The sequence below is a fragment of the Mixophyes fleayi genome, chromosome 4 (assembly GCF_038048845.1).
Source record: "Mixophyes fleayi isolate aMixFle1 chromosome 4, aMixFle1.hap1, whole genome shotgun sequence".
Lineage (NCBI taxonomy): Eukaryota > Metazoa > Chordata > Amphibia > Anura > Limnodynastidae > Mixophyes > Mixophyes fleayi.
In genome coordinates, this window is record NC_134405.1 from 318,519,512 (window position 1) to 318,535,265 (window position 15,754).

The window sequence follows — 15,754 nt, forward strand, 5'->3', positions numbered from 1 at the left end:
AATGTGGAAACATAATAAATTAAGTTAATTGACCTGTGTGTCATAGTTCTAGATCGATAAAGAGGTCAGGATAAAATCCCCAGTACTAATCAATAAAGTTCATCTTCATTGATTAGTTCTAAATTATCCTTTAGAGTCTAGAACAGACCAATGACGGGGATGTAAACATTGGTGGATGGTCCATGACTATTAGTTAAGAACAAGTAAAGTCACCGATACAGGTGAAAGAGAATGCAGTCATTTTAGTTACTGTGACATCACTGCCTATGCGTATGCCTCAACCAATCCACACTCTGCATTTCTGAAAGCAAGTCTGCCAAGCTGTCACTCACACTGTGCCTGCTGCAGGAGAGTGCATGGAGGTCTTATTTAGATAAGCATAAACTCTAAAGTTATTTTACATATATTATACAGCTCATTAACGTACAGCCTTTGATATATATTAATGTCCAAAAGTAGCTTTATTGACACTTTAAAGAGGATCACTGTGATTGTTTTCCTATTTTGTATTTGTAATATAGACGAGGGCATTAATATGTCAACATAATGGTCTGTGCACACAGTTCAGAACTGACAATGTAGGCCGTAACTGGCATGTCTGGCCCAAAGGCAGTATATATATATATATATATATATATATTAATAAAAATACATGTCTTATCTCTATTCAATAGACACAGACAGAACACAGAAACAAGACAGGAGCAGAAAATGGTCACATACTTCAGGAGAAGGCCAAGCCCTGCAGAGAGCCTGAACTGAGGAACTTGCCAGTGTCCACAAATGACTGGTCTGATGAGGGAAGACAAAAGGGCAAATTAGTCACCTGGGAAAATGACATACTGACCAACCCTGACGCTGCTCCTAGGCTGCTTCTGATTGGCTGTCTGTCTCATGACCAACTTTGTAGCCTCAAACAACCTATCACTGCTATGTTTACTAACAGAGCGCAGGTGAGTAGTAACTCACAGCAACCAATCAGCAATCAGCTTTATCAATCTGGTACGAGTTAGACAGAAATGTCTCATCGGCTGCAGTTAATAAATATTTCCACTCTGTTAGTAAATAGCCCCCAGTGGAAATTAATAATTTTTAATGTTTTAACTCACGTTTATTTCATCCTACAGTCCCATGTTACATTAGTGACATCATTGTAGATAACATAACTCTCTCACTTTGCCTACAGCACCAATTCTGGGGTTTATGCATATATATTAGCCTGAATATGGGTGGCTGAATGCTTAGAAATCAACTGCAGTCAAAATAAGTGAGTGGTAGTATTACTAAAATAGTGATTATTAGATTCTGTAATATATACGTTAGTTGCATGTAAAAAAAAAATGTATTTATAACCACAAAACTGGAGCAAAACAGAGACGCTAAGGGGGAGATTTAACAAGCCGTCTAAAAAGCAAGAGAAGAGGTGATGCCCTTAGCAACCAATCAGATTCTAGCTCTCGTGTTCTAGAATGTACTAGATAAATGATTGCTAGAATCTGATTGGTTGCTGTGGGCAACACCGTCATTTTTCATTTTCGGAAGGTTTTGCATAGTAAAAATATTTAAATAATGTGTTGTAAGGACACGTTTTAAAGCTTACAGACACAGGAGGTTGATATTTATGGGCATGAAAATGCATTCCTTCAATTTCTGAATAACTAATGGATTTTTGCCTCATGCCTTAAGTGATATCCCTAGTCCCAACCAATGTGATAGGCTACATTCCCCTAATACTAATAAAGCCCGAATAATGGCCTGCCTTGTGTGTTGCTGATGGATACATTTCCAGAGGGTTCAAAAAAATAGAGTGTTTTGTGAATGTTCAGGGATATCCCACATGCAGCCCCCAGTTTTGCTCTGTGGCAGAAATACGGGACTTGTGAAAGCATCTGCGCCGGGGTCTACTCTCACCTTGTAGGCTGGTGCCATTGGAACTGGTGCAGTTGGGAGGTGGTGAAGCCTGTGGTCTGACCACTGGGGCAAAGGCGCTCTTTTGTTTGACGGCTGACACCATGTTGGCTGGAGAGAAGGAGAAGATACCAGAGGAACTGCTACAGCTGGATGGGAGGCTGGTGGAGGAAGCCATTGTGGGGCTAGATGGAACAACTACAAGACAAGACGATGAGAAGAGTCAATATGCAGATTCTAGCAAATAGTTTCTTTATGACAGAGAAGCATCTGGATAATCGTGTTATGGGGCTTAGTCTTTTCCAGTTACAGCTGCTTATTATCTACCTCCATACATGTTAGTGACCTCTTTAAAGGGTCTATCCACTAAGTTTACAGACAAGGATTCTGTCATGCAAAGGAAAAAAAACTTCCTCCATGATCAAAACCATCCTCCAAATATCTGGAGTTCTGACAAGGTCCAGAAACGTTACATATGTTTATATGAATGCTGTTAGAAACCCTTTTATATTATTACATTATATAACACAGTTGGTAGTTGTGCACCGATCCCCCCAGAAAGTAATATACAAGCACTTACTGGCATAGGGTGAGTTGGCGGCTGAGCCGTTGAGGAAGCTGGGTGACCCGGCAAGGTTCGACATGGCCGTGTTCCCGTAGCCATTCATACTGGTGGTGACGGAACTGTAGTTGGTCTGCTGGGGGGTGGTGCTGGGGGCGTAGCTATGGGGGGACACGCTGCTCGTATTGCGGGAGAAACCTGAGGTACAAAGGAGGAAGATCAGATATATTAGAGCATTTCAATTTACTTTCTTTTTTTTAAACTATATCACTACAAACCTAAATGTAATTAAAATATATAAACAGTAGGGCAGGCATTCCACAGCAGCGGATATAGTTAATATTAGTGATGTCATGTACATGGGCGGGGCTTGCTGATTGAATGTGCCAAGATGGACAGAGACTGAGACAAAACATTACCAGTTAAAAAATTCTTTATAATATTACAATCATAGGAATAGTAAAAAAAAATAAAAATATTTCAGTGAAATATCTTTAACAAACACCCAGGATACTGAATACAACTACTGGTCTTCTGTTCCCCTACAATGCTCTATATGTTGGAAACAAAACTCCTTTTGGATCACATGGAGCACGACATCTGAGAAGTAGTAAGAACTTTGCGCAGGGTAATATCCGATACGGAAGCTGCGCAGCGTCACATTTCCCTCACCGCTCTTTCTATTCATCTTGCCGAAAGTGTCTATTGGCAAATTGCTTCCAAATTTTAAAAAAACAAACACACAAGCAAAATATCCTTTTCATTCACCAAGTCCATTTATCTGGGAACAGGGGCCGGAGTCATTACGGCAGACACACTGAGCGCAGCGGGCGTTTGTTTTAAAGGGCTCGGTAAATCGTCTCTGTGTACTCCTGAAGTCAACAAGGAACTGATCTACAGATACGTGGGGTGATGACTACGGGTGTAGGTTTACTCTGCTGTACTAGACCAGACCCTGCAGGATACGTACAAGACCTATGTGAGATATAAAATCTCAAAAGAAAGCACAGAACAAAAAATATATTTTTATATATAATATAAATAATTTATGTTGCCCGTCAATATTATAGTCATTTACGATTGATTATACATGGAATTTTTTTTTTCCCCTGAAAAACATTTATTAGGGTTTACTTAGCGTCTGCTGTACATAACAGACATTTTTACAGTTGCTCCTGAATGCAGACACATGTTATAGCATGGATACGAGACGGACATAACTAGGATTCAGGACTTAGACTAGACCTCTAACTGGAGCAAGAGATATGGCAGAAAACCAGCGTACTTCTGTGTGCGCCTGAGAGTGACTTGGACGTGGTTACACGTGAACGCCCTTACTGTACATTGTCTACGTGCATACGCCCGTTCCTCACCCCGTTCCCTCCCTGAAATCGTAGGCTGTAGTAAGCAAAGTTTGCACTGGAGGATGACAAGAGTACGTGGCTGAGTTCTCTTGCGGATCGTCCGGTTCTAGACATGCGCAGCATAGGCAAACCAAGGGGGGTTTCCTAGTGCATGGAAACCTCCCTCCAAGCCTGGGGCACTATATAATTGCTGTGTCTTGAACCTGCCCCCGCTTCACACAGCTCTGCTTGAAAAGGAGAGCTGTGTGCACCTAACAGTAGTGCACGCAGCATTGCCCATGTATATTATGGGGATAGGAAGAGTTGGAGAGCAGCCAAGCACTGTCTAATATTATAGCCACGCCCCAAAGCATGCTGGCCACGCCCACTTGCGGCGTGGTGTGGAAACCCCCCTCTACAAATCCTGCGTTTGCCCCTGCGCAGTCTGATTTTGCGTACAATATGCACAAAACCGGCAGGTACGTTCCTTTGTGAACAAAACCCATTGTGTTTAGTATGAACTACATAGAGAAATACTCCTGCAGCTGAGGTTTGGACACTTTAACATCCGAAGTTTAGTGCAGCCTGACGTATTGCAATGGTTGTTTCAGATCTTCAGGGCATCCACTGGCCCAAGCTTCAACAACTAGTCACCCTTCACCAGACCAATGCAAGAGCGGAAATTTAGGACAATAACTGCTGTAATCACGTTAAACGTAATGCAGATCAGAACATTGATACATACCGTGTCACGAACTACAATTTTCACTTACCCTGGTTGGCTACTTGAGATGGCTCCGAGACATTTACTGCAAGTTGCCCACTGAAGGAGTTGACGCCCATCATGCTGGGGTGCACGGAGGAGTTGGCGAGGGTGGAAAGTTGGCTGTGGTTCCTGGGAACGCTGTACAGGGCCTCAGCAATATCAGCTGCCCTCTTCAGTATAATCTCCTGTTCAGCAAGGCACCGTGGGAAAACAGTATCAGTACAACAGACCGCGAACACACATCCATTAGCTGTAAGGGCACGAGGCTGTGGTCAGGGCACAAAATGGCTGCCACCACTGTGGTACTCATCTAGTCAGAAAACATGGAGTTGTTCTAACTGCATTTAAGCAGCGATGGCAGCAAAGTAAACTGTATATTTCCCTCTGTCTTTCGAATATATTTTTACTAAACAATAAATGATTTTGGCAACGCACATTCAATAAAATTACAGTTTATATTTTATTATGGGAAATAGTGGAACAGAACAGATCTTTTCCATTTGCATGCATTCCATTTTGTACAATGAACTTCCATTTAAATTTAAAGTTTGTAATGCAAATAACTCAAAAATGATAAAGGGGCTTATTTACTAAAATGTCACTTATCTAGGCCACATGTGCAGTTTTTTTTTTATAGCGTCAATAAAAATGTTCTTTTCAGCAAGATTTATTATTTTATTGCCGTGGCAGCTGGGAATACTTGAAAAATAATGACCTTATTGCTGGTAAAAAACGGGGGTTATAGGACAACGTGCCCAAAGACAGACATTTAGTTGAATGATTGGAGCCGTTCAGGGAAAGGATTTGCCTATCGTAGTAAAGTCAGCCACTGTTATTATAAGCAGTCTCACATGGATGTACACATACAGGCATTGTATAGGTGACACACAACTAGCCACTGAATTTTACACAATGACCAATGTTTTACTGTGTACCTGATTGTTGTGGGGCATTCCATACAATGCTTCTACCAGATCGGCCGCTCTCTTCAGGATCACCTCCTACAGGAAAATATAGGCAGAGATAAACATACTGTTATCTATAAATGGGGATAAAGCGACACAAACATGATAAAATAGGTCACAACCGCACATCATAAAATGCATTTTGTGTGTCGTAAAGGAAAGTAGAATTTGTGCACATTTGATGTTATTTAACTTACATGTTACCTACACGTTGTAGAGGCAGCTATATGTGTTCAGCCTATCAGCTCCCTAATAACCAGTGACATCACTAATACAGGAGACAATGTAGGAAGGAACTATGGCCACAGGTGAGGACTCGAGGGGGGCGCGCCTGTTACCTATTACGAGGTAAGAGATAGAGCCAAGGCATTAAGCAACTGTAGGTTCTCAATGGAAAAGTCTCCTGAGATTAAAGTTATAAAAAAAGTTTAACAAGACTGGTAAAAAAAAAAGTCACTGACTGCCCTTCCCTAAAAAGCAAATTGGTATTATTCATTCCCCAGCAGTTTCTCATCAGAAAATTGAGATCTAATTGCATTCATTTTGCTGTCACCATAAACCTCTTTCAGACTCTCAGATGACACGCTTTTAGATACATATTAGCATTTCTTCCATTTAAAATTCTGCACCATATGAAGATGAATTGCTTAGCAGGCTAGGGGAACCGGGCTGGCGGAGATGGGAGAGGCGCCGTATTGTGGAATAACTACACTGGGCCGCTGCGGTTTTGTGGCTTCATCAACCGCAGCCCACTTTTTAACCCTTCGCTGGCTGCTTTTTATTAGCAAGAAACATCTACTGATCTGCTGGTCAGAATAGATCCAGGGACTGGCTGCCTGTAAGCCAAGCACACCTAAATGGAAGCACCCGACATTGTTTGTTTCTAGAGTGATCAAGGATTCTAGCAGCATCCACTTAACTTTTTCGTAGGACATCAAAGCAAATCAAAGTTTGCTGGTGGGCTAAGAAAATAAGCCGTATAAAATCGGTAATAAGCGGTAGCTTTTTTGGATTATTTTCCAATTAGCAACACATCATGGAAACATTACAGAGACGTAACGGGAATTGTGCCATTTAGGCTGTGTGTTTTTGATCTATATTTCTACCATATTATCAGTGTGTTTATCCAGCCTTGGGGAGAAAGGAAGAGTCATGCTAACAATGAGGTCTGTAAGTAGGCTCAGCGGAACTTTGGTTTATTAACAGAGTAAAATATATCTGTAGCTTAAAGACTAAAACTACATCTTTTATAAAGAGGTCTGCTGTAGTACTGTAGAGCTATTTAGAAGGAGCACAGATAGTGATTGAGAATGGGGGAATGTGTGCAAGGTCTAAGCATTACATCACCCATCAGGTACATGAAGAGGCGATGATGTAAAGGAAGTGAGACCTTGATAATCTTAAAGTGTAGCCGTTGTCTCCGCGCAGTGGAGGCAGCCATTTTTTGGCGGAGAATACAGCCTATCCAGTCACTAGGGGCTAGTGACATCACCGAGACACAGCTAGAGGTCATGATGCCCCTATTGCCATTTTTGTTGACAGAACAAGACTAGCCAGGGACAGAATATAGCTTGAACTCTGCTGCCTGCCAACATTCCCTACTGAAAAATAAGGACAATTTCTGCCTCACTCCCCCACGAAACAACACCCTATACCCAAACCTCACCCATTTCGGGTGAAGCCACACATCCTTTCTGCAGCATGCCATGTTCATTTCAGTTGCTGAAAATCAGGACAGTTTTGATGGCCAGCAGTGCAAACCATAGGTGAGCTCACTGCGTAAGACACTAATATAGTGTCCCATCAAATCCTATTTTCTACCTGTTATGGTATGTTTATTGTTTAACAATTGGATGTGTTAATATACTGTAGCATTTGGGTAAGAAGGCATAACTGACTCAGAAAGCTTTATTAGGGCACCTAACAGAAACTAATTGGATGCTAGTCTTTATAAATATCAAATACTATTAATATTTATATCAGTATCACCAACAATTATTTATATAGCGCCAGCAAATTCCATAGCGCTGTACAATTGTGGACAAACAGTGAACAATACTGGGTAATACAGACAAAGAAGTAAGAGGGCCTGACTGTTTCTGTAACGATAAAACATCTGAATGACCAGACATCAGTCTACTTCTATAAAACCCCAGTAAATATATTCCATTTATCAGTAAGGAAAAAAAAAAATAGATATTATAAAGAGACTTAGTGGGGACAGTTTAGTCTGATGGAGACAGACTGGGACTCGCGGTAGTTTTGTTAAGTTAACCAGCAGCGCCTGGCTCCCTGCGCTGAGGTATAGTGACCAGAAAATTACAGTCTCCCCGTGTCACCGCGCTCCCGGTTAGGGAAAGGGCCCGAGGCGTGTTTGTGTTCAGGAACTAATATATTGCCTTTCAATCAGAGGAGAGAGGCGAGGAACACACAGGCAAAACATGCCGAGTGGGTCAGAAAAGCAATAAAGATTTTCGCAGAGCTGTCCAAGGTGCTAAATTCTCTCAATAATGGGATTGGCACTCTAGAGTTAACCTCTCATTTACTGCAAGCGCGGAAAGCCCGGCTCTAATGTCACAGCATGTTTACCTTGAAATGTATATTTTATGGCATTATGTTAGTGGATTGAAAGGGCATTGCGGCTGGGGCAATTTCAAAGCTGAGGCATGTTTAAAAGCCGGTTGTAATATTTATTGTGATTTGCGTTCTGTGAGAGGATGAAGGATGGAATTGTGTTTGCTGACCTTACAATTACCAGAGGTGTTCTACCTACCAAGCCATTTACTCCGCACGGTGCCAGGAGGGACACAAGACCCATTACTATTTATTTAATGTCCCTTCCGAGTTCCAGAAAATGCATTGAATACATTTGGCAGAATAAACACAATTCTACGCTGGGAAGGGCTGTTTGTTTTGTCCAAAACGGAGGTGGTTAATTGGTGCTTTTTTTATTGACGCTGCCTTTCAGGAACGTGAGAAGGGATAAATATGACGGATCTTATAACATATGCTCTCTCGCCCCCACCCAGCAGGCAGAAGTCATAAATACAATGCCCCCCCCCCTTCTTTCCATCAGCTCACAGAATACAATAAACACAGCTGGTTTACATCACAACTAGAAGGGGCATTATGAAACTCTGAGTCACACGGCCAAATGGATGTGTGGTTGTGAATCCTGGTAGCCAGGAGTTGTGCGCTGAATCAATAAATGCATAGGATAAAGAGGGGGGGGGTAGACACCCAATCCATAGGATCATATGAACTCTGGGGAGGGAATTTCCTGTAGTGCGCCCCCCCCCCCCTCCATCCATGATAAATAAAGTGCTAGAGCTGCAAGGCTCTCGGTGCAGGTATAGATTTGCCATCCGAATGTGCAGCCCCAGCAGAAGGTGTTGTATAACCACGGTATCACAATGTCAGATCGTAAAACTGTAATCATAGATATTGTGCAAGTCTAGCCATAAAATTATCTCCCCAGGGCGCAGTGCTTAGAGGGAGGTGCTCGCTGGGATCCTGAGGTTATTCCGCCTGTTTTGTGAATGTAGAACAGCTTTCTTGATCTCTGCTATTTACGCCATGCTGAGTATTGTAAGCTCTGCCTGTGTTTGCTATATTACTGTATGCCAGGACGGACTGATAAAACTGCATAAAACATCGTTGTGTAGTTAAGTGTTGAGAAATAAACAAGTTCAACCTTTTGTGCATCCCAAACGTCTCTGTTTTAGACCAACATCCCTAGGCCCCAAGCCTTCCAGATTATATCTGTTTGGGAACTACTGTGTATAGGGCACGTGTACAGAAAGTCACTAGCTCCATAAATATTATATTATATACTGTAACAATGACCTAATGCTCTATGAATGATTTCTGCATCTGGTTGTATTAGTTTTCACAATTGCTGGTATATGGTTAGACGGTGCAGGCCGGTTTTAAATGGCCTACAAAGTAGACATCAGGATATGAGAACTTTACTGTGTATTTAAACTTTTATAAACTTTAGGGTAGATTTACTAAAACTTCTAAAAAGGAACAGTGGAGGTGTTGCCCATAGCAACCAAACAGAATCTAGCTATCCTTTATCTAGAATATTGTAGTATTATATAGCTAGAATCTGATTGGTTGCTATGGGCAACACCTCCTCTTACACACACACTTCTTTGACTTTAGAATGCATAGTTGTACACAACCACACAGATCTGCATTACCATACAGGCACACTGGACACCTGCCTAGGGCAGCAATATTCAGGGGGCAGTATAAAAATCATTTAATGTTGATTATTCTTTTTCTGTTACTTGTTCTTCACCACCCACTAATTATATTCCATTAAAAACGATGGAGGGCTGTCTGTTAATAAAAGCATTAGCATGTCAATGACTAATTAAGGATCTAATCCCTAACAATAATTGGGGGAGTGTGAGCTCTAAGCACTACCCTACATTTACCAACATTTGCCATGAAACATTCCTTTCATGTGAGAAACAAAATCATCCATTATTCTGCCAAGAAATAAAGCAATATAGGCGGCTTATTTTCTGTGAACAAATAAATTAGAATATAATTAGGATAATTTAATAAGGGCATAAGCACATCTGAGAGCAAATGCTGACTGCCCGTGATTGACATCTTCAGTCTGTAATCCCATGTGCGTTTTACAATACAGTCATGGGTGTTTTCAGGCTGCTCAACGGGCATTACTAGCTTTGCAGGAGATACTACTGAGATGTGCACTTCTAATGTGGAGGAAATGTGCATTTAGTATTTAAATTAACTGAAATGACAGTGACACGGCAGATGACCAGGCAGAGAGCAGTTTATAGTAACAAAAGAATTATTAAGTCCTCTGGAAGAGGAAAGTAGCTCCTGACATGTAAGGTTCTGGGCATCAGAACGCTGCACTTCTACTATATATGGGGGAGCTTAGCATTAAAGGATAGTCTCTACCAAGAGAAACTCTTTAAGTATATGTACAAAAATCTAACCCTCAACATTATTCCTGAACTACCAAATGCTGTGAAAGGATATGCCTTTGTGGACATTTTTCTTTATGTATCGCAATGTAAAAATGAAACTATCTACAATTATGTGTTGGATACACTCTTTCATAGAGTGTATCTAACATTACCTCAATTAATTAAAAACTTACTTGCTTCTTCAAAGGGTCAGGGGTGTATGGGAATGGGTGTATGGGCTTCCATATCACCCGTCTGATATTAGCGGGTTTCAATGGTACAGCACAAACAGTCCTTTAAATGTTAGACTCTGTATGAGGGAAGGTGCAGGGTAAATTTCATACTAAGTTAATGAATGGAAGTGAGATATAGACTAGGCAGCACATGACTTTCCTTATGTTGTAATGAGAGAAATCATAGTCTTCTCAATAGCCAATGGAAATATATGCTCTGAACAGCAGCTCACGCTAAGTATTGTACCAACATCTGTGTAAAACTGAGGGCCAGTGTTCCAATAATGTGTACGTTTGTTTTTGTCCCACTGTACCACTATATACCCTTGTTCATTAGTCACAGCAAGATCATCGATGCAACTTACCTTCTAGTCTTAGGGAGATCTGTTTTGTTTTGTAGTTAAGAGGCAATTCATTCACTCCAAGGCCACTTAATCTCGTGGAGAAACAATACTTGTGCACATACACACTTGCACCACTGGGGGGCAGCTCTTGCCCCAGGTGGCAGCTGCATTGGTGCCCATTATAAGCTCACACTGATTTATACACACAGGGACACAAAGGGAGCTTAATGTTCTCCTCTATATGCTGATCAGACATAAGAAACCCAATAAATCTGATTTGCACAGGAACAAGCCCAATGCTTTGAGATGAACGATTTTCTGTGTGATACTATCAAGTTCCGATTTCTGTCCTATTCCCCGAGCTGCAGCCTCCTCTCCCTGCTGCTCAATTACTGTCCCGCCTGCAATAATAGACTTGTAAGAGCTGTTCCTTCGATCGGCTGGCCTATGCACAGCTGCCTGGGACAGATGACTTTACAATGATGGATCACACGGCATAACCATGGTGCTGAGCTCTCAGCCCCAGGGACAGACACTAATGAGCCAAAGCTCAGCTTCTAGCCCAGGAAAGGGATCAGCGACTAAACTGAGCCCCCGAGGTGTTTGTCTCTAAAGACTTCTTCACAACACGGGCAGGTGGAAATGCAGCCACTTCCCTCAATCACTTATCTTATGTAAAACTGTCTATTCAATAAGTGGGAAGCTTATACTCTATGTCAACTAATGGCAACTGAGCCTTTCTCAAATGAAAGCATGACAGGGATATCAGGTCTATTCGGATTCCATATACATCTGGCATCTTATAAAAGAATCAATGGGGGGACATTTAAATGCTGGTGCAAAGGAGAAAGATGATATCGCTCATAACAACCAATCTAACATCTACTTTCAATTTCTAAACTGCAATAAGAAAGTGGCAGAACGTGATTGGTTGCTATGAGTAACACTACTTTTTGTCATTGCACCAGATTTCCTCTGATGAGGTTCATCAGAAACCACGAAGAATTAAAAATTCTTCCGACTCTTCCTTATATTGAGCTTTTGGAAGCAAACCTAAAGAATGTTAATAGGCTAAGATAAATCTGTTTGTAGAGTGTCGCTGTCAGGGTACAAAGTTCTAGCCAGGGGCAGGCTGGGCAAGGGGGGCATCTGCACCCAAGGCCGGTCCCATAGTGGGTTACCGTGGGCTCGGTCACTGGGCCACCAGCATTTGTTTCCCTTTAAAATGTTCCCAATAGGCTGCCGAGTTGAGTATATTACCCCCGGGCTAAAATTTGCCAGCCCTCCCCCGGTTAATTGTCAATGTAGAATCATGTTCACATTACTCCTTCTATAAAGGTTACTACTATTTCTCATAGAGGTTTGAGCAAAGACGAGCGATGCTTTCTGTACCGTACTTTCGGTGTGTCTGCGCAGGAACACATTGTGTATGGTTATAATAAAATATTTTACTGAGGGGAGAGTGTCTTATATAGAGTGGAAAGGCTCCAAGCAAAATCTATTACAGCAGTTCATTATCAGTGCACTATTAGTAACACAATTTAGTTTTTATTCCAAGTACATATAGATTTTAAACAAAAATGTGAGATTTGTGTCTATTTATCCCGTCAAGATGTTTGGGAGTAACTGTTCTGTACATAATAACATTATCTATAGTCTTAGGTCTAAGACACTGTATATGGACGTTTGAAATAGCAGGAATTAACACTTAACTGTTAGGTAGCTTTATTAACCCATACTGTCTGTAAATTGGAGAAAAGTTCCAATACTAGCTTAATAAAAGAATCATATACATTTGAAATATTGAAAAAGTCACATAATAAGAGTAGCTTGGAGTCCATTCTAAATGAACTAATTACTAATTAAAAAACTAAAATCTAATGGGCAAATTAAACTAGTCCTTTCTAAACCACACATTTCAGTCCACAGATCACAGTGTTGGTGTATTATATAAACATATACACACACATGCAGAAAATACTGAACGAGCTAATGTGTGTTCCCCAAGACTGGCATCTGCCCACTACCATGTGCTGGGCACACTCATCCCTGGCAAGCAGGGAGAAGAGGCGCCAGCAACTAAACGGCTGATTTAGTAAATTGCAATGAGTTGAGCCCTGAACAAGGCGGCTGCCTCTCTCTATGGTGAGTATAAATTGTTCTGTGTTTAAATATTCAGCATGAGGCTAATGTGAGCTGATGAACTGAGACTGCAAACATTCCCTTTCAATTGAGACGGAGAGACAGAGCTGTAGCGGATCATGAGGGCTGGGGAGGTGAAAATGATTTATATTTAAGGATCTTGCTGACGACTCCCATTATTGTAAGGTGGCTCTTAATTGGCTCGGTGCTTGAATCAGTAATTCACATGTGCGCTGAGGAAACAGACAGGAGGAAACTGAGGCTTGTGCATCCTCTGATGTTCTCACCGCTTATACAGAAGCATTCGCTATGTTGCTTTATTGTATCGCATTACTTAATCTATTATCCCATTTTTGTTGTGTATTATGTTTATTATACATATATCTAAAACTAAAACACATTCTTCTTTTTAATATTACACTGTGTTTGTAGTAGAACTAAATCTAATGATTAAAGCAAGGCGATGCTTAGCCAATTCATAATTCAAAGGTTCTACATATATTTGCTTATCTTCTTGGTGATGTGTACTACCTGCTTGTAGCCTGCAGGTGTCAGCGTTGCTAATTTTCTCACAGCAGAGGTGTCAGGAAGATCTGACTGATCAACATCTGAGCAACCTGGTCTATGTTCAATTGGGCAACACGTACATCGCCACCAAATTGGACAGATATGGATGCTCAATGCTCAGGCTGAAAACTAACTAGCGCATTCGGTGGATGACCGCACTCAAGGTCAGACCACAGTCATTGGCCGACTGCATTTCATGCCAGATCTTATCAGGATTGAATAGATCTTGATTGGGATTGGTGGTCAAATTGGGCCCACACGCTAATCTCTCCTTCCATATCTGTGCATCTAGGTAGATTAAGGGTAGCACCAATTGTGCAGCACAGGCAGGGGAGGGCTGGCAAATTTTAACCCAGGAGGGGGGGGGGAGACAAGACTCATCTCAGCAGCCTAATAGGAACATTTTAAAGGCAAAAAAATGCAGGTGGTCCTGTGACCCAGCCCAATGTAGCCCACCATGGGAGCAGCCCAGGGGCGAATGCCCCCCTGCCCCCACCCCAGCCTGTCCCTGAACACAGACATGAGAAGCGGCCAGTGGCAGATGATTGGATGATACCCAGTGATGTCATATAGTCCTAGTGATTGTATAGGCTGTGAGTTGGTTCAGAAACAACATGACTGCTGCATTGTGGGTAGGCAATAGGTGCACTTTAAAGGATGATCAATAACACTAATTAGTTTTTTTCCTAAATTCTAGTCACAAAATCAGTCATATATTTGACTATCAAAATCCAGCAAAAGTCACTTAAATGGTGTTCTGCGTACAGACATTTCACACATGGCATATTCACTGCTAAACATCTTTTCTCATTCACACACAATATGGCATCAATTTCCCTTTGAATGGTCTGTATGTTTCTGCTACAGCTCTGTAATCTTTTAGGCCTAGAACCTCTGCTGTTTCCGGACAACCCCAATGTGAAAAAGAAATAGAAGGTGTAAGGGTACTCAGACGTAGAGCATAAAGGGCTTATCTAATAACATAGTGGAATGTGCATAACTGTGAGGTAACACGTAGCAACCAATCAAATTTTAGCTGTCATTTGTTCAGATACAGTTTAGAAAAAGCATGCAAAGATCTGATTGGCTGCTGGGGGTATAGCACATTTATACATATAGCCCTGTGTTACTATCTAGGCTCTTCTGTGTTCTGCTTATTCGCTGTGACTGATTATGTGCAGGACATAACAAAGCTTGAATCAGCAAGGAGAGTTTTGGTAGAAATGATTTACAGCAGTTGACTAAAAAAAATCTTCCAGCCCTTCTGCCTAAATAAAAGAGTTAAGACAGGATATTGAGAGGGAAATGCCAACGTCCCCTTTTTATTGATGTTGTGTTGCCATAACAACCTAAATATGGCAGATGACACAAACAGAGATGCTCATCTGGCAGTTCCACTGAGCAGAGTTCACTTCCCAGCCTTCCATATGGATGCCGAGTGTATGGTAATGAGCCGACCATATGGCCAGGGAAATAAATTCTAAACAATTGTGCTGTTACTGCACCAGTGAGCCGATGGGACAGAATCTCAGCAAGAATTCGCTCCACCGGAGGCCTGCTCCCGTGTGTGTGCATGTAATCACACATGTATGTGGGAACATGCCCCAGTGCACAATGCAGACCGCGGCACTCCTCACAAACGCTGCCCGGACTGGCATAGGATGCACACACTGCCGCTGCATACAAACATGTGCCAATCTAGGAGCAAGGGGGTAAGAACAGCCTTAGCTGCCCATATGACTAGTGAGGGCCAGATCCAAAAATAGTAATAAAAAAAATAGGGCACTGTATGTTAAAAGACTATACAGAGGAATTGCTTTGCAATTCCTATAATCTCTCTCTATATATACATAGAGTTGTATGGTGGCTCATAGCACTGGGCAACCCAGTGGCTCATAGCACTGGGTTGGGTCATGAGTTCGATTCCCGACCATGGCTTTATCTGCGTGGACTTTTAGATCCTATTAAACAG

The 15,754-nt window shown here is 41.7% G+C and overlaps 1 protein-coding gene across 4 annotated transcripts in view; it reads right to left on the reverse strand.

Moving 5' to 3' along the window:
- The window catches only part of EBF1 (EBF transcription factor 1), a 276,753-nt gene that overhangs the window by 4,508 nt on the left and 256,491 nt on the right, over positions 1-15,754 (reverse strand). For 2 of the 4 annotated variants that reach the window (XM_075210158.1, XM_075210156.1), the window contains exons 12-16: positions 5,515-5,580; positions 4,587-4,764; positions 2,489-2,668; positions 1,912-2,106; positions 724-792 (exon numbers count right to left, since the gene is read on the reverse strand). In XM_075210158.1, the coding sequence (XP_075066259.1) occupies positions 725-792; positions 1,912-2,106; positions 2,489-2,668; positions 4,587-4,764; positions 5,515-5,580 (687 nt within the window). In that variant the 3' untranslated portion in view covers position 724. The remainder of the gene's footprint in view (positions 1-723; positions 793-1,911; positions 2,107-2,488; positions 2,669-4,586; positions 4,765-5,514; positions 5,581-15,754) is intronic. The other 2 variants (XM_075210160.1, XM_075210159.1) reach the window with 1 other exon arrangement.